At 38.4% G+C, this 20,155-nt stretch overlaps 1 protein-coding gene and 2 non-coding genes across 3 annotated transcripts; all 3 read left to right on the top strand.

Annotated features, from left to right (window-relative positions):
* The first annotated feature begins 7,268 nt into the window (after positions 1–7,268).
* On the top strand, positions 7,269–10,276 carry stx11a (syntaxin 11a). Its single transcript, XM_066680381.1, has 2 exons — positions 7,269–7,791; positions 8,891–10,276. The coding sequence occupies exon 2, from the start codon at positions 8,896–8,898 to the stop codon at positions 9,778–9,780; it is 885 nt and encodes a 294-aa protein (XP_066536478.1). The 5' UTR covers positions 7,269–7,791; positions 8,891–8,895; the 3' UTR covers positions 9,781–10,276.
* Positions 10,277–13,838: 3,562 nt separating this feature from the next.
* trnal-uaa (transfer RNA leucine (anticodon UAA)) lies at positions 13,839–13,921 on the top strand. Its single transcript has one exon. It is a non-coding gene; the product is annotated as a tRNA-Leu (tRNA).
* Positions 13,922–14,647: 726 nt separating this feature from the next.
* trnal-uaa (transfer RNA leucine (anticodon UAA)) lies at positions 14,648–14,730 on the top strand. Its single transcript has one exon. It is a non-coding gene; the product is annotated as a tRNA-Leu (tRNA).
* Positions 14,731–20,155: the final 5,425 nt, after the last annotated feature.

The following is a 20,155-nucleotide window of genomic DNA, read 5'->3' as shown; positions in this document are numbered from 1 at the left end:
TGCACCGGTAAGACTATGTGCATCCAATGGTTCAAACATTGTATCCTGAAGGCGGTGCTGTATATCAGTGATGGATCGGTGATGTGGATCTAAATATTATTGAGCCACTTTGGGGTGTTTTGGAGGAGCAAGTCAGGAAACGTTTTCCTCCACCAGCATCACGTAGTGACCTGGCCACTATCCTGCAAGAAGAATGGCTTAAAATCCTTCTGACCACTGTGCAGGACTTGTATATGTCTTTCCCAAGACGAATTGACGCTGTATTGGCCACAAAAGAAGGCCCTACACCATACTAATAAATTATTGTGGTCTAAAATCAGGTGTTTCAGTTTCATTGCCCAACCCCTGTATATATATATATATATATATATATATATATATATATATATATATATATATATATATATAAACAGGGGAAGAGATGTACTGAGCACAGGGCTGATGAGACATTTCAAAACACATGACAAACATAAATGTTAATCCACTGAAAGTCCCCGAAACACTGGAGTTGCTGTGCAGAATCCTGTACTTAGTTAATAGGATTAGTTAATTTAAGTCACAACTTGCAGCTTGGCTAACCAGAAACAGGTGATATTTTTCAGTTGTTGCTGATACTTTTTTAGACGTTCAAATGCTCTGCACACAAACCCTTCCAATGACCAGCACAGAACTACAGCAAGTAGACATCAGTCTAGGGCTGGGCAATTAATCAAAAATTTATTGCAAATCAACATTCACAATCGTGCCTATATCAATTATATCACATTTTCTTTACTTTTTTTTTTTTTTAATTGTTATGTCATCACTGATTCACGTGATTCTGCCCCTTTCTGCAACATGGTGGAAAACCTAAATGCAGAGGCCGTCTGAACGATTTGACTGGCTCGAACCAAAGAAAAACACAGCATCTGTTGTTTGGACGTGCTGTGTTTTGACGATTTGACTAATTAAGATGACACTGAACAATGAGGGTCAAAAATACAAAAACTAAATAATCATTCATTAATCGTAATCATGGTAAACTGTACAATTAATCGTGATTATTGATTTGTGCTCATATCGCCCAGCACTACTTCTGTCAATAGTAATAATAATCATTCATTCTCTGTAACCGCTTATCCAATTCAGGGGGGGGGTCGGTGGGTCCAGAGCCTACCTGGAATCATTGAGCGCAAGGTGAAAATACACCCTAGAGGAGGCGCCAGTTCTTCACAGGGCAACACAGACACACACACACGCACTCAGACCTACAGACACTTTTGAGTCGCCAATCCACCTGCCAATGTGTGTTTTTGGACTGTGGGAGGAAACCGGAGCACCCGGAGGAAACCCACGCGGACACAGGGAGAACATATCAACTCCTCACAGACAGTCACCCGGGGGCAGGAATCGAACTCACAACCTCCAGGTCCCTGGAGCTCTGTGATTGCGACACTACCTGCTGCGCCACCATGCCGCCCAATAATAATCAAAAATAAACTTAATTTATGAAGTAATTTTTATACACAAAGAATTATTACAATCAAATAGTAAAACAGAATATACTAAGATAAGGATCACAAAAGTAAAAATTTAATAAAACACACTTTGCCATGAGTTTGTGCTGAACTGCTGGTAATAGGCAGGTTTTGTGTGCTGCAATGGAGGCATCAGATCCATTGTGACCCTGATCAGGATGATATATTTACAGAGGAGGAGTAAATATAAATATTCACCTATTCTGAACTATTCCTAATGTTATAAGACTGATTTTGTTCACATTACATTCTCAATCAGTTTCAAATAAGATATATATGCAGTGTCCATACTGTAAAGTCCAAATTTAATTTCTATTAATAGACTAGTAGCATATTGTCACTGTCCAACAAAAAACACGTATCTCTGTTTTTGTCTGCTTTTAGTTTACTACATCATTTGAGAACAGCAGCTGTCCTTCATACTGTTAGAAAATTTTATGATGAATGGACCAATAGAAATGCCCCAAAACTGCTTAGTATAAAACATTTTACACCGATTTCCATTGAAAGTTAATGTTTTCTCATTCTCCTGTAAACTTTCTATTTTGGAAATAGATGTTTTTCTTTGGACAGTGATGATAAATCCTGGTGTAGTTATGTTGGTTGTCATAGTAACAAAGAATCTATGAACACACTCAGTTTGGAAAAAGGCCACACTGTTCAACCATTAATAGACTGGATTTAAGCCTCAAATTGACCCGTTTTAAAGTTTGAAGATCTAGGAAAAATAGTTAAAAGTATTTTTTCAGTATGAAACTTAATATGTAATCAACATATAATATGAAAATGGTTCATCTCACATATTTGCAAACAGCCCCTGCATGTTTATATCACATAGATACTGTTCGGATCAATTTGACCCAGCAGTCAAACTGGAGGTAAAAGTGTGTCAGAAATGTCAGAGTATTTCTTTGTTTGCAACTGTGAGACATATTTCACCCCAATCACACACACACAGGTACACAGGTGCAGATGTTATGACTTTTGACATGAACTATTCATGTTCTTGCGGGAAAACTCCACCCACATTCAGCGGACACTCAACAGGGGAGGGGCAAAACGTAAAAGTTTCTCTAAATGGGAGTCCTACCAATATTAAACTCTGTCAGGCAGACCTTTACAAAATGAGCATCCGAAGCAAAAGGATGACAGTCCAGGAGGCTCTGGAAGTCATCATTGATCATGACAGTGAAATAGAGGAGGATGTGTCTAAGGACGAAGACTATCTTGAGCTAAATTCTGATTTGAATGATTCTGATAGGGGCGGCATGGTGGTGCAGCAGGTGGTGTCACAGTCACACAGCTCCAGGGACCTGCAGGTTGTGTGTTCGAGTCCCGCTCCGAGTAACTGTTTGTGAGGAGTTTGGTGTGTTCTCCGTGTCCGCATGGGTTTCCTCCGTGTGCTCCAGTTTCCTCCCATGGTCCAAAAACACAAGTTGGTAGATGGATTGGAGACTCAAAAGTGTCTGTAGGTGTGTATATGTGAGTGTGTGTGTCGCCCTGTGAAGGACTGACCCCCAGGGTGTGTTCCCACCTTGCGCCCAGTGATTCCAAGTAGGCTCCGGACCCACCGCGATCCTTAACTGGACAATGAATGAATGACAAATCCTCCGGGGTCTCTGGTTTCCTCCCACAGTCCAAAAACATGGAGGTTAGGTGAATTGGCTTCTCTCATAACTGTCCTGGTGAATGAGTGGGTGAAACCCTGGTGCCCGATACAGTCCTCCAGGTGGACAGTCATTCCTGGTTGAGAGGACGCTACGTGCGTTTGGCTGCCGCTTCTCACCACTGTGTGTGGATTGAATGTTGAGTGTTGATTCTAAAGCGTCCTTGGGTTTCTAGAAAGGCGCTATATAAGTGTAACGTTAAATAAAACACATTTAGATGCATATTTGGGGCTCCTCATCCTGGCTGGCGTCTATAAGTCAAAGAAAGAATCAACAGCCAGTCTTTCAAAAGAAATAAAGTGGTGAAACATTAAAAAAAAGTTGTATTTTTTATGTAAAACGAGTGAAGTATCCTAACTGAACCATTACCTGTTAGAGGTAAGGAACACCACTGCACTAAATATTGATAGAATAATTATTAATGGAGTAATTAAATATTCACACTGCTTGTTAGGATTTTTTTGGTTTCAGACATCTTTTGGATAATTAAAAATGCACCGGGTCAAAATGACCCGGGAACACCATTGCTGTTCCTAACAAATGAACATAACAGGAGAGTTAAATTAGACAGTAGCCCACCAAAAATTAGATTTGGATGAGGTCTGAATGGGAAAAGGTCCTATTTTATGTTTAATGATATTCACAATGCAGAGAACTTGGAGAAAATATGGTGCAGCGAAATGTCTGTTTTAAGTTTACTTTGTGACAGACCCATAGAAATATGTTCTCACAAATATTTGCATATTCATTTACATTTTAATGAACTGAGTCCTTGCAATGAAGAATATATATAAGCCATTTCTATTTTTAGTAGCACTGCTTGCTTGTCCAGTTTTAGAAGTGGATATAAATATATTCTGCATGAGCATAAGTTTAAATTGAAAATGTAGGCTGTTTGTTTATTTGTTTGTTTTGTTGTTTTTTTAAAGGCACATGTATGGTTCTTTGTTGCAAGGGCTCAGTTAAAAAATTTAATTATAACTAAATAAAGACTGGCTAAAGACAATATTTTAATAAAACAATAGCCAACAGTTGACATCATTTGTAAAACAATCAAAGTAATTTATATATTCAGAATTATTTTTTTTATTGCATGAAAACTATATTGCAAATGATATCTCTTGTAGGAAGAAATGATAAAAAAAAAACTAACCAAGACAAAGAAATGGAGATAGGCCATATCCTCTGGTATCTCTGGTGTAATGTTTTGTACAATGTGTCCCACAGTAAATATTTTCATCAGAATCATTATCATCTGACCATAGCTAAACTAATTCATCTGGATTACATTACATAATGTCATTTGTTTTTTTCATGTGATGACTTACTGAATCATGTCACAATGTACTGCCAAACCACTTATAATATAAAAAAAATTACAAAATTAAATATTTAACTGGCCAAAGAAAACCATGTATCTCAGCTGTTTTATTTAAATTTTTTGCATGATTTGAACAAAGCAGCTGCTCTTTAAATTTTCACAATGAAAACACCAACAAAATGGTCCACAATTACATGTAATTAAATTTGTTTACTTTGCATTAAAATGTTATGAAAATGTACCTTATTCTGTACAGTTAACATTTTTGAGATTAATGGGAGTTTCGTGAACCTTTTTATCTGAGATAGATTAATAGAAAATATACATTTTTCTAGACGTCATGGAGTCCAGTAAAGTCTGAAACTATAGCACATAGAATGTTCCCAATGAAGCAGCAAATTCACGATACACATACCTGCTGTATACTAATGTTTAGAAATGAAGCATATAGGATCTACCTAAATACTGTAACTTGGGGTTTATAGACTTAAAAATATAGCTTTGTTCATTGAAGACCCTAAAAATACACTCATCAGAAGAACTGCATATGAAGTCTAAGCACTGGAAAAATTAATTATGAAAATTACAAGTCTGTGAATATTAGTTTGTGACTTCCGCCACTTTGTGGTGCACCCGTTGCAGAAACAAGTACACAAACATAATATCATAATAAACTATAATCTTCATAGAAGATCTTTGCTAATAGAACATGACTCTCTAGATCAGCCATGAATCAGAGGTCACCATGCCTAATGCCATCAGGAAGAATGGGTATAACTGCGTTCGAGTGACCATTCTGTATTTTTCTGATGGGTTTTTATTTCAGTGCTTTTGTGGCTGAATGCAATCAAATTTACACAGATATGTTTCAAAATATAAAGGCTCCTGCTGCATAAAAATGGGACAACTTTCTTATAGAGTTTCTTCACAGAGGAAGTAATAAGCTAGGTTCCCAAAGTGGGATTTAAGCTTAATTGGATTTCCATTCAATGGAGAATTTTCACTGAACATCATACAGTGCCAACCTATTGTAAAAAGAAAAACTCTTCTTACTGCCACCATGTGGTGAGATTATGATAAACATTAGGTCCCAGGAATGCCCTATGATGAACTGCTGCCCAGTCCATGGTGTGTTCCTGCCCTGCTCCCAGTGAATCCAGGAAATCTCTGACACCACCATGACCCCAAACGTATTGAAGTTCTTGTAGAGGAATTAACGAATGTCTTGGGAAGAGTGACGTAGCTTTAAAGTATTTATGTTTCAATCCTATATGTAGCAACAATTTACAGCCATGTTTCTGACTATTAGGATATCTAATTATGCAGATAGCAGGCTGTGAGGCAGAAGAATACTGAGTGCAATTGCACAATCAGACACATAATATGCTGGATTTTAAACTGGTTAAACTGGATTGTCTCCTACAGTTGAGGAGAATCATGCATTTACATGCCTTCACCTGCTCTGATAACGCAGGGTTAAGTTTAGGGTGATATAGTACAACATCAAACTTTTCTACTTTATAAAGATTTATATCTGAGTTTGTAGATGTATATGTTAATGTCCATAAGTATAGACAATACAGCTACACACAAAAATCTGCACTGTAGGTGACATGTTTATAAACTAGGTGTTGCTGCAATATGGTATATGAGACGATTATATAACTCACCTGTTACTCACGGTAACTCACCTGTTATCTCTTGACTTCAGACTGCATTGTAAGCATAGCTACCCATTCACAGTACAGTACTGTAAATGGGTATTTTATTACCATTACTTGAAAAGCAATATGCCATTTCCAACACCCAAATGTAGAAAACATTTATAAATGTTAAATGATTATATATGATGTTTATATCTATTGTTTTGTGGTGTATATTTGTTATTTGAAAAAATGACTGGTTGCATTTGTTTCAATACAGGGTCGGTTTTTGAACACTTTCCAACGTTCCAGCATGGTGTGGATGGTAAATATTAAAAACCCAAAGCTTGTTTTCTTTTGTTATTCTTTCAGATCAATCCCTTTTTGTTATTTATATTACAACAGGAAGACAGCACCTCTTCATTTGTAAGTCACATGTTACTTGTGTAATATCCCACACTACTCATTTCACGTCTATACAGAACATTCAACTTTCCTTTACCTAGTCATTTACTGTAGATATTTAATAAAATGACATTTATACTCTGCTTTTAACATGTTTCAGCCCAATTCGATTCTTGTCCTCTCAGTGCTCCTTTCTCAGTCACAGCAAACTGAAGCTAAACGTTGATGGCCTAGTTTTAATCCACACTGCACTCATTATGCTTTCATGTTATGACTAATATCAGTAATCAGTAATCCATGAGACATTTCTTGTATATTGTTGTCTTAGCAGTGGCAGGACCCACAAAAGACCTCCAAGTAAAAATTGATCTGATCAGCAGTCTTGAGTTTATGAGTCTTATCGAGGGCCCTCATAATATAAGAAATTCCTGAATGTCCTGAAGTCCCTGAGTTACACTAATTGAGTGTTTTGAGATCTGTAAAATGGTGTGGATATTTCACTGTAGGACACAGGAGGTGGAGATGCAAAATTGTTATGATATTAAAGGTGGGTGATTTAAACACAATTCTTTCCAAAATCTCATTCATTACATATCGTCCAGCACTAGGAACAGATGACTAATGCTCATAGGAAATACAGGCATTATGATAAACAGAGACAGGGTGCAGGCAGGTGTTAGACTACTAACCTGAGTTTAGAAATATATCCTACAGGCAACAGAGGCAGAGATCTCGAGCCAAAAGAATGGCTAATATACTCAGTTTCATAGTTAAGCTTTAGGAGGGAAATGAGTTTTGTTTCATGTTCAGTAGCAGACCTACGTAAAAGCAGGAAAATCAGAGAACATAAAATCAGAGAGCTTCAAACATGTGGAATGTCTAACGGGATCTGGCAACCCGGCATGGGCATGGACAGCACGCTGAAGTATTTGTGTTTGTTTTTAATTTGGGGAAACGTCTGCTAGGCTAATTAGTTACCTCACAAAATATAATGAAGCGATACCAGGTTACGCCCTGTCGGAGTTCGCGTTTTTGCAATGCTGCGTAGACACCGCTAAGTAAAGCTAAGTTAAATGGAGGCAGGGTAGACCACTGCTACTTTCGGAAACTCCCACTGAAGTCGGTTGCCTGCGTTTCCTGCAATGATGTGACAGCCGTGAAGAAACAGCGAATAAAACCTCTCTTCATTTCTGTTTAAAATCCAATAATCCTGCACAGAGCACATATCATGAAATAAGGTAAGCTGCTGTGGCATTCTCTCTTATTCTGTGTTTACCCCGGGTTTCTGGGAACTTTAAATCGCTTTATTTCATTAAGTTTAAGTACTTCCTCATGAAATTTTGAGTCGCTGGCAGGTGGTCCGAGAAAAGCTGAGAAATATGATGTTGCATTCCTTGCCATTTTTAAGGCATTAGCTAGATAACTGTTACAGCTGTAAATGCTGTGAAAAGTGTTAAACACCAATGTTCTTCTGAAAAGGATGAGAGAGAATTTTTCAGTGCTCTAAGACGCTGAACAAAAATAAGGAATTTATGATCAATTTTATGTGAAAATGTACAGCAAATTTAATTGTATTTCATATATACAATGTTATTTGTGTATATACACGTCACTTCTACTATAACTGTTCCGTTGTGAAGTCTTTTAAAGGCCTAATGCTAAAGCTCTTTAGGGAAATTTTGACTACATGTGTATATTTTCCTGTAAAATGTATGTACAAAATAGCAGCCTTATTCACAAAAGAAGGCAAGAACTTTAATAAGTTCACATTAAGACGTTCTAGTTTTAAGTCTTTATTGAAGCTTTTCTGTCGGCCCATTCATGAACTTTTCTTAAAACAATAATGACACCTGCATTGTACTAAAACATTATAATTGAATAAATGAAGAGTTGTTGATGTTTTATTTTTTTGTTTGTTTTTTAATTTTGGATTCTGAAAATTTATTTTTAGTGGCCTCCTCTTTCCTGAGTACAGGTTAAATTTAAAGGGAAGTCGCCACTCGTTGGTTCTCTTTTTTGTTTATACTTGGACCTAAAGGAAGTAACCATCATGAAAGTATAATTTCCATAAGTCATAAATGATCATACTCTGCTACTGGTATAGTTTTGTAATGCATGGGGTTTTGCAAGAAGGGGATTTTGACAGAACTAAACTCCTACGCAGGGGTAAAGAGACCTGTATTCTTAACTCAAAGGTCACAAGATGTAGTGGATGCTTTTGAATATGGCCTTATGAGTGAGGCATAACATGATCAGGGTATTTTTTCTGCGCACTGTGGCATGACTCATTATATCGTGTCCCTGCTGAACCAATAATTTTCACTTGTCATCTTCTAGGAGACATGAAGGACAGACTTTGTGATCTTGGTGCTGTTAAATCTCAACTCTCCCAAGAGGAGCAGCTGCCAGTGGAAAATGGAGGCACTGTTGACAATGGTGAGCTGGAAGAGCATGTGGTGGTCTTTGAAGGGGAGGACCATATGGAAGACATATTCAGAGAAGCCCAGTCCATGCACAAAAAAATAGCGCACCTCAGGATGGAGGTGAAGAAACTGGGCAAGCAGAATGCCCGCTTCATCACCTCAGTCCGGCGCATCAGCAGCATAAAACGAGACTCTAATGCCATTGCACGTAACATCAAAGCTGAAGCAGAGAAAATCTATGCCAGGCTACAGCAGATGGATGCACATTGTAAAGAGCTGGACGAGAAATATGGAGCTCACTCTGCTTTGGCCCGCATGGTGCGCTCCCAGTACATCTCCTTAACTAGCAACTTCCATGAGGCCATGTCTGAATACAACGAAGCTGAGATGGCTCAGAAGGAAAACTGTAAGTTGCGTATCCAGAGGCAGGCGGAGATCATGGGCAAGGAGGTGACTGGGGACCAGATAGAAGAAATGATTGAGACTGGAAAGTGGAATGTTTTCTCTGATGACCTCGTCACAGATGGACGGACACACCGATTGGCGCTCAGCGAGATTGAGAACCGCCACAAGGAGCTTTTGGAACTGGAGAGCCGCATAAAGGACATTCATGATCTGTTTTTCCAGCTGGCTCTGCTGGTAGAGCAGCAAGGGGCTATGGTGGATAACATTGAGGCCAATGTGTGTGCAACCCAAGAATATGTAGAGAGAGGTAAGGCAGAGATAAAGAAGGCTGTAAAGTACAAAAAGAAAAACCCATGCAAACAGCTCTTCTGCTGCTGCTTCCCATGTTGCAATAAATAATGAATCTTATGCATTAATCTCTCACTTGCCTCACCCATGTATTTCACAACATTGTGTTTACAGAAGGCATAATGATTTTAAAGAACAATAAAGCTAACTGTGCCACAGTGGATAATTCTTGTGCAGAGCAGCATGAGGCCTGCACATGTAACCAACTTTACGTACTTCTTTATGCATTTTGATTACTTCCTCATGTTTGACATGTAGAGTGTGCTGTTGGCCATTGGCCTGAGCTCAATATGTGTGATTGAAACCATTGTAGTGTAAACCACATAAATAGCTATGCATGATGTCTTGATAAAATTCTATCACTGTTTTTGCTGTGTGAATGTCAGTTAACATTTCATATGGTGTTTGTAAAGGACGGTTCTAGAGAAATGCATAAATGTATCCTTTCACTTTTTCTTTTATTTTAAAAAATATTTTAAGGGCACTATATCTGCAGTGTATAAAATCTGTATGTCAATGAACATCCACTTAACAATATTTGTTATTATTATTCTGTGTTTTGTCATTAATTTAATAAATTTTACCTTGTAATTTTAGTGTCATCTTGGAATATATTATGTTTTCTTGCATCTTTAACTACTCTGTTGTAATTCCTTTTAGATAACTGATAGTAGAAGTTAATGCAATACATGGTGTTGCAGCAACAGTGGTTACTGAAATACAGTGACACAAGACACTGCAAGAATATCTGTACTCTGGTTGCTAATACAGGTAGTGTCGCAGTCACACAGCTCCAGGAACCTGGAGGTCGTGGGTTCGATTCCCGCTCCGGGTGACTGTCTGTAAGGAGTTGGTGTGTTCTCCCCGTGTCCGCGTGTGTTTCCTCCGGGTGCTCCGGTTTCCTCCCACAGTCCAAAAACACACGTTGCAGGTGGATTGGCGACTCGAAAGTGTCCGTAGATGTGAGTGTGTGAGTGAATGTGTGTGTGTCTGTGTTGCCCTGTGAAGGACTGGCGTCCCCTCCAGGGTGTATTCCCGCCTTGCGCCCGATGATTCCAGGTAGGCTCTGGACCCCCCGTGACCCTAAATTGGATAAGCGGTTACAGATGATGGATGGATGGTTGCTAATACAAAATATAATATATACTCATCTGCTATTTAATTCAAATGAACTCACTGTTTCTACATTCATTGTTGATATTATCAGGTCCACTTAGTAAACGTTTGGACAGTCTGGGGAATGCAAATAGAAACAAGGGAAATGTGATCTGTAAATTATATTTGAGCTTTATTATCTTGACAAAAATACTACTGCACACTATGAATTTTTTTTACCTGATGGATTATATTTTTGGGGAATATATTAACACATATCTCACAACAGTTAAAACACATATAGGAAATGGAAAAACCCAGTGAAGAAGTGTTTCAGGAGAAATACTGACAAAATATTTCCAGGAATATGGTCAAACTTGGATGCACTTCACATTCCCTATTGGGCAAATACAGGTTTGAATGTGAATCCATTGTGATCTTGGATTGTCTTGCTGAAATATGGAGGGGTGTCTCTGGAAAAGGTGTCATCTTGAAGGCAACATATTTTGTTGTATGTTTTCAGGTTGTATACGTTGTCTCTTTATGTCCGAAATGGAGCATACATTCCTTCCAAAAGAAACTTGAAATATAGACTTAATCTGACTTAAATACATTTTTCAACTGTGATATGAATTTGATGCCAACAAAATGTTCCAAAAAAGTTGAGACAGGGTTGTGTTTACCAGTGTTGCATCACCTCTTTTTTTAACAACACCGTGTAATCATTTGGGAAGTAAGGAGGCCATTTCCTGTACATTTAAAATTTAAATGTTACCTCATTTTTGCTTGTTAAAGTCATTCTGCTGCTCAGCTGTTCGGGGGGTCTGCATCAGTGTTTTTCTTTTCAGAATGCACCAATTGTTTTCAATACGGAAACTGTCTCTGCTAAAATTGTCCCTAATAGTTTAGCACCTGCAGTGACATTGACGAGTTAATGTGTCTTTTGCTGGTACAAGTGGATCAGACACAGCAGAGCTGCTCATGGTTTAAACACTGTGTGTTCAATCCCTGTTCACTCTGTTAATGAGTCGCCAATCCACCTACCAATGTGTGTTTTTGGACCGTGAGAGGAAACCCATGTGGACACTGGGAGAACACCTCACAGAGAATCACCTGTACCGGGACTTGAACCCACAGCTTCCAGGTCCATGGTGACACTGATTTTTAACATGCCACTTTCATATCGGTATCACTGCAGTGCTGAGAATGATCCACCAGCCAAATAAAACCTGTTTGTGGTGGTCCTTTTGTGGGTCCTGACTATTGAAATCAGAAAAAAGTGGCTTACAATGTATGCAGGTTAACAGACTACAATCTGTAACTTCAGAAGTACAAAGAACCCCTATATGATAAGTGGATTTAATAAAGTTGCTCACAAGCAAGTCATTTTGAAATTGTGGCTGCTCTCTGTATATGTAAAACCAGGCGACATAATTATTAATACTCTATGTACTTCCTTTTTATTTTGGGTGTAACCACTGCCTGGCTATTAGACCCTACAGTGATACTGCCACATGGTTTTTAAGATGCCACATTGCTTACTGTATTGTTCATGCAGGAAGAGTACTCTAAACCTAAATCATTAAACCCAAAACCCCTAACCCTAGTCATGTCACTGTTCTAGCTTATGTTCTACCAATGTTTAAAGACTTTGTACATTAAGTAAATGATTTCCTCCATTTTCCCCCGCCAAATATGTATTCTAAAAAATGGTGTATAGTGATCAATTTTACAAATGCATACCCTATTAAATATAAATAAATTTAGAAACTGATTCTTGCAACCCACTCACAAAACGCTGGCATACAGGCATGTTTGGCACTGGGTCACATCACTTTCAGTGTTACTTTTTATACATTTGGGATTTGAACATACTTACTTTTTGCAGTTGTTCAAATGGAATATTTGCCTATTCATTCTGTTAACAAGAATTGAGCTGCTCAGCAATCCAAGACTCAACTGTGGCCATCATCTGATTCGGCTGTTCTCTATGTGAGACAGATCTGAACTGCAGATAGGCCAGCACATGCACTCTATATGTACAAAGCCATTCTGTTGTAATTTCTTCAGAATGAGACCTAGCATTGTCCTGTTGAAATGTATATGGGGTTCATGAAAATAGGCACGATAATGGCAGTATATCGCCACACACACTGTCCAAAAACACATGTTGGTACACACCTCCAGGGTGTATTCCCGCCTTGCATCCAGCAATTCTGGGTAGGCTCTGGACCCACTGCGAACCTATACTGAATAAGCAGTTACAGACAATGAATGAATGACTGTTTTTCTTTGGACAGCAACAACATGACTCTCTAAAGTACAAATATAAGCCTCCTGATCAATGCTACTTTCCCTTATATGCAGATTACTAATGCTGTGGATGCTTAGATATGAATACACCCCTATGCCATCACAGATGATGTATTTTACACTTTTTGTTGGTAACACCCTGAATGATCTTTGGCACATAGGATTCAACATCTATTTTTATTACGTCAACATTTTTGTCAGCCATTCTCACAGATTCGTGTTTTATTGCAATGTCCATACTTTTCTGGAAGTGGGGTTAATACAAATAATTTGGTCAGAATCTATGGTTTAAAGTGTTGTATGGGAGTGTGATATGTCAAACGATTTTCATATAACATCTCACTTGCTGTGTGGTGCACCTTAGATATGAAAACATGCCTTTTGTTTCAGCAAATGCCTTCATGACCTAAAATGGCAGTAAAAATATCTAAAATCTAAGCTAAAATCACCAGTATTCCCTGTAATGATCTGATGATAGAGGGAGTCGGTGGACAACATTCAACTTCATGAAACCTAGCATTGAACTGGGTGGATTTTCTTGCAATACTTCAAACATTTTTTAAAATCTTTTTTTCCTCAAATTGTTTGTTTCAACGTTTGGAAGTAAACCGAAGTAATGAACGCCTGACCTCATTTATATTTAAGAAGTGCTGCTACTGTATTCCGTGGTTGCTAGTTTATTTATCCTAAGCAGCCTATGGACCAGGATGGCCGAGTGGTTAAGGCGTTGGACTTAAGATCCAATGGACAAATGTCCGCGTGGGTTCGAACCCCACTCCTGGTAAAACCTCACGCTTTTAAATAGGATGTTTAACAAATATCTCGCCATGGTAAGCTGTCTACAAGCTGATGGTTTACAATGACTTTATGGGACCTTTAGAAATAAAGCGTGTGTGTTTACATACAGGGATAAAATAGGAACCGCTGAGAGAGAAGTTGTTTCTAAAGTAACTCAGCTCTCCCTTAATGTGTTAATGATTTCACTTACTGCATTTGAGCTGTTGATTTATAACTCTCTCGCCCTTTCTATAACCAAGGGGCGTCATTAGTCCCAATAAGCTGCTGAGCACTACTAATTTCAGGGCAGAATCCTGGATTGCTGAGAAGAATGACAGGACACGCCACACAAGCAAGTTCACTATAGACACTACATTTCCCACAATGCTCCAGCGTCTTTCCAAACGCTTGAGAACAAAACGCTTTCTGTCAGAGCCAGTTTAGATATTGCACGGAGTAATGGATATGCGTAAATATTTCAAATTATTAATTCAGTTATCAATAAAGATAACAAAAAACTAGATGTTTTGGTGATGATCACATGTAACTAAAACCTGCCAAGTAAACATTACACCATTAAAGAAGTTCTACAAAAAATAACTGTAAGAGTAACACAACCCAACATACATTCCAACGAGTATGTTTTTATTTTAAATAGACAATGTTTGCTTGAATTAAGAAGTGCAAAACGTGATAGTTCTCCTCCCCTTTGACCTAATACAGCAGGTCATGGACCAGGATGGCCGAGTGGTTAAGGCGTTGGACTTAAGATCCAATGGACAAGTGTCCGCGTGGGTTCGAACCCCACTCCTGGTAGTTTACGTGCCCTTTAAATGATATTCAGTGTTAAATACCTTCTGAGCTGGAGAAGTTACTGTAAATACAGTCTGTGTTTCGGTACTTGCCAACTTCAGAAGTTGACTAATCTTGAAAGTAAGGTTTCCCCACAGTATTAGTTCTGACGTGTTTTGCTAACGTGCGGGGGCTAGTGGAGAGGAAAGGACGCAGTAGGTTATATATGCTTTATTATTATTATTATTAATAGTAGTATTTTGTGAAAGGAACCAGTGTCCAGTGTAAAGAGAGGAAACAACAAAAAGTGAACATAGTGAACAATGTGTGTGTGATGGGTCCTAAAATGAAGATATGCCAACAGTCGAGTTCTGACCTGTTCTTTTTTCCCCCTCTCTCTCATTGTCTTTTATTACATCCTAAAGGTCAGTATCGTACCGTTGAAAATGGCTCATATAGTGTTTCATACATATGTAACGCTTCTACATCGGTATATAATACAATTTTTGTCTTGTTTTTGCTAATCTGGCGTTGCATTGTTTTGCCACTAGATGTCAGGCTTCACATTTAAGAATCACATACGAAAATAAAGTTATCTTTGAAACATTTCTCATAAAATCATCATCATCTTATACTTTGCCGCTTAATCAATTTCAGGGTCGCGTTGTTTCTCTTAAAATGAAGAGTCAAAACATGTAGGTGAGTAAAATGCTTCAGCACAGGAGCCTTGTTAATATTGGCATAAACAGTCAGCATAGACACTGAAATTGAAACTGCGCATACCTACCATGAAGGCTGTAACAGCAAATCAATAAATATTTAATTATGTATTCCTTTAAAACGCCCTTTTACCTTTACACACGCTTTTGATACCTTTTTCTTAAGGAGGGTTTTGTAGGTGGATCTTAGGATAATGAAGTCAATAACAAGTCTTTGTGCTGGTCATTATGTGTCCCCTGTAACTCCAATAAAGATGACTCTATTTGCACTAAACTCCATTACTAGACAGAAAGGGCAAGTTGAGGACACAGTTCTTATAAGGCTGGATGTCTGGAGTGACTTGCCATGTGCTTTCCTCACCCCTCCCTCTCTCAATCTCTCCCTCATTCACATTTCATTCTCAAGCAGGCAGACTAGCCGACAGGGGAACTGGCTGTTGCACTGTGAAGGCATCACAGCTGATCTTCACATACTTGTGATAATGGTCTGTTCAATTTTAAAGTATCTGCTGCACACAGTAGGCGTTTGTGTTTGAAGGCTGCTCCTGAGCTGGATTTTCAATGCTGCGTTTGTATTCAGCCTCCTCCCACCTTTAACACTCACCTATGACCTTCAGCTCCAGAGACAGACTGTTTGGAAGCGTGGAAGTGGACTAATACTAGGATTTTGGGGAGTCCATGCTCACTGCACATAGTGAGAAAGCAGGTGGCTCTTTTGTCTGTAGTATGAGAATCCTGAGAAGCTACCAGCGGTCCAACAACTGGAGGATTATGGCTATGGTGAGGTCCTCACTTCAGAAAGTGATGTTCTTCCTGCACAGATTTCAAAGGATGGTTTTCACTTCACCAAGATATCAGAAACTGTGTAAGGTATGATTATTGTTTTACTTCTCTATTATAGTGAGGTGTTCTTACTATACACTTCATACAAGTGTATGTCTGTCTTTACAAATTAACTTTCTGAAGACTTCTATTTTTTAAGAGTAGGGATGTAGCTTATGACACCAGAGAACAAAATAAATTCAAATGGTGTCTAATTTATTCAGATATTCTTAAAATAAACAAAATGTTTATAATGATATCACCTAATATATTCTCTCCACAAATAGCTTTTAAAAACTCATCCTTTAAGTCAGACTCACCAGGACAGGCAGGTTAAAGACTACTATTTTAGCACCAATAGCATCTTAAAATTTCCTGTCAGTAATACTATGACAGGTTAATGTATTTCTAGGTTTTACCCTGTTGTTTTAAAAAGCTTTAATGGGCTTTTCCTTGTAACAGACACTGGAGAAATGGTAATGGAATATTTGATTTCTACCGTCCAGCTATCCCCTCATAGAGTTATGGACAGTCAGCATCATTATAGGAGTTACAGCCAGGCAGGACATGAGTTAGTTTCCAGTGAAGACCTGTCTCATTTATCATGAACATGTCTTCTCTCATGAATTGTTACTGGACTTTTATTGGTATAGCAACAGCAACTTTAAGTTTCATTAAACCTTATTAATTTAATTAAACACAAGTGTACCCTATTGACAATCTGGGATATTAATTTAGTAGTCAGTTAACTGACATATACATTGATTTCTCTATATTGCTTACTTCCTTTTACTTACATTAAACATCAAACTGTGAATCATGTACATTTTTTCCTAATTTTCTCTTCAGTTAAACTAACTATTATGCGTATGTATAATAGAGGGTTTTCAGACTGAGCACTTGGTTGCAATTCAAAATGTAACATGTTTTTTAACTTCATTTTTATGTCTTGTTCAGAACTCAAAATACACATTTGTTGACTGTTCAAAGTGAAAATAAGTAAACTGAAATGTTTCAGGGGACACAAAAGACTCTGTAGGGTACAGCTGTCATGAATGAATTTCCAAGTGCATGAATGTAAGGTGGCTCAACACTGCGATATTACCTCCCCAAGTTACTTAATTTGTCCTGATTTTAGTGTTATACTCTTAACAGTTGGATGGAACTGGCTTTAGCTCTTGCTAATGAGGCTGATCCATTACTTGGTGCTGGTGGAGGCAGTTGGGCTTCAATAGCTGGATGATAGGTAGCTAGATAAGATCTCAAACTTGATGTTTCCCAGTTTCACAGCAAACTTTCTGGCACAGATTTTGAATGTGACATTGTCTAAATTGACTGGTTCTCCCTTTTCATTTGGTTGAAAGACAAAATGCTCCCAAACTGGCAAAGATGCATTTGGTTTTTCGACTAGGTTTGCAGCCACTGTTTCCATTTTATAAAATGAAGACTGACACACAGCTGTTCAACTGCATCAGTTCAGATTCCAAAAGTTGGGAAAAATGACAAAATTATCAGATATATTTTTTACGATTTTGTAACAGTTTATTTAACATTCATTAGACATGCGTTAAAGAGTAAAACGATAAAGGCCTTGCTAAAAAAGGAAAGCATGTATACGCTCTGGTTGTGATGGTTACTTACCATTTCCTGCGGTTCCCGGTCAGTAGCGTGGTATTACACTATTATGGTTATTGCACCAGCCCTATTGTAGGGGAAATGCTTCTGCAATTTTTTTTTGTCCACAATTTCTAATTTATTATTGCCTTTAAGTGTGTTCTCTGCTGTTGATGTGTTAATATATTTTCAGTTACAAAAATCAACAAGACAAGTAATTTGGCCAGAATTCCCATAAGACCATACATGTTTCTGGAAGCACATGGCATGGAAAGTGCATTCATTTAAGCAACTGTACTAAATAACTAACAATTAGCAAAAAGCTTATCTGCTGCAATACGTTGATTTCATTCATTTATTCATTATCTGTAACCGCTTATCCAGTTCAGGGTCGTGGTGTGTCCAGAGCCTACCTGGAATCATTGTGCGCAAGGCAGGAATACACCCTGGAGGGGGCGCCAGTCCTTCACAGGGCAATACATTGATTTGTTCATCTCATTTAGTCAGGGAGCAGTGTACTGAAGGAGCCCAGTCCTGCTGGTGGATGTATTGATAACACGGTGCTATGTAATTTATATCTTAATCAGGCAGAGAGAGGAAAGTCCACACAGTGGAACAAAACAAAAGAGGCTCTCAACTTTTAGTGAGGCTCGTGTGTAAATCCTCATGGGATTTTTACAGAGGCTGTCTGTCAGTGAGGCAGTTGGCTCTGAGCTTTCATTACTCTTTGAGAGAGAAGCATGCCAACTGGGAAAGTCATGCGCCTGAACGCAACCACAAGACAATCTGCCTGTAGTGACAACCATTACTATTCTGATATGCCTTTCATCATCTAAAAATGAGGAAAATTGTACTCTGAAAAATACAGTCACACTATATATATATATATATATATATATATATATATATATATTGGAGACTTAGTGGGCAAAGCATTACCAATGTGCATGTTCTAAAACTTTTTTGAGATATCTGTGTTAAATTATGGTTATTACTTTGTGTAATTGGCAATTCATAGGAACCTACTGTAGAGCTCAGCTGTAAAAGATTTGAAAATAAAAGAGAATCACTGTTTTTGCGTTTGGTTTATTTTTGCTTTAAAGATGGTGCAGTGCATTCAACTCATTCATTATCTGTAAGCGCTTATCCAGTTCAGGGTCACGGTGGGTCCAGAGACTACTTGGAATTATTGGGCGCAAGTCCTTCATAGGGCAACACACACATTCACTTACACCTACAGACACTTTTGAGTCGCCAATCCACCTACTAACCGGAGCACCCAGAGGAAACCCACGCAGACGCAGGGAGAACACACCACACTCCTCACAGACAGTCACCCGAAGGAAACCCACGCAGACACAGAGAGAACACACCACACTCCTCACAGACAGTCACCCGGAGCAGGACTTGAACCCACAACCTCCAGGTCCCTGGAGCTGTGTGACTACTGGCTGCGCCACCATGCCACCCCGGTGCATTCAATTATTAATTTTAAAAGGCCATAACTATTGTTACGACCCAGTCTAGGGTTGAGCCGTAACAGAATGAGGTGATGTGTTGGATTAATATATGTGAAGGAATAACTGTAACAGAGATGTAAATGGTGAATCAAAAGGACACAAACGGAAACACAGAATGGATAATGAATAGAATATATATTGTGGTTGGGATATTTACAATGAAACCAAACACCAGTGAACTTCAGGAAGGCCTTTAGCCAACAAAAACAACAAACAAACACCCCTACTAACTGACCCACAAACAGCTCTAACTTACCTAAGTGTAAACAAAAGGAAACAAAAGACAACACCTTACCTTCCTCCCTGTCTATACACAAAAACACACACAAAACCCACTCCCAAAACAAACAGCAGCCAACCCTACTTTGGTGAAATATATACAGTGTTACAATAATTTACAAAAGATAGATCTAGCATCAGTTAATCAAAAAGGGGCAAACACAAACTCGTAGTCGAAATAGGAATGGATCAAAGTCAAAACCAGGCAAACAGAATTCAATATACACAATACAAATCACAGCACAAAACAAAGCTTCCTAACAGTGTACACAGAGACGTATTTATGATTCCCGCCGGGATGACGTAGACGGAAACGTTGACAGACAACACATGGACTGGATGGTGGACCGGACTCTGGACGGTGAACAAACATAGACTGGAACAGATTGCAGAACCTATAAATTTACAGAGATAGTGAGAGAGAGAGAAAACACACACATACACAGCGCAGCGTAACACTATGTAGTCTCATTTTCTCTGAAGGAGAATTTTACA

Source organism: Hoplias malabaricus, chromosome 1 (genome assembly GCF_029633855.1).
Source record: "Hoplias malabaricus isolate fHopMal1 chromosome 1, fHopMal1.hap1, whole genome shotgun sequence".
NCBI lineage: Eukaryota > Metazoa > Chordata > Actinopteri > Characiformes > Erythrinidae > Hoplias > Hoplias malabaricus.
The sequence above is the reverse complement of the archived record's forward strand: the minus strand, read 5'-3'. Positions and strand labels throughout refer to the sequence as shown.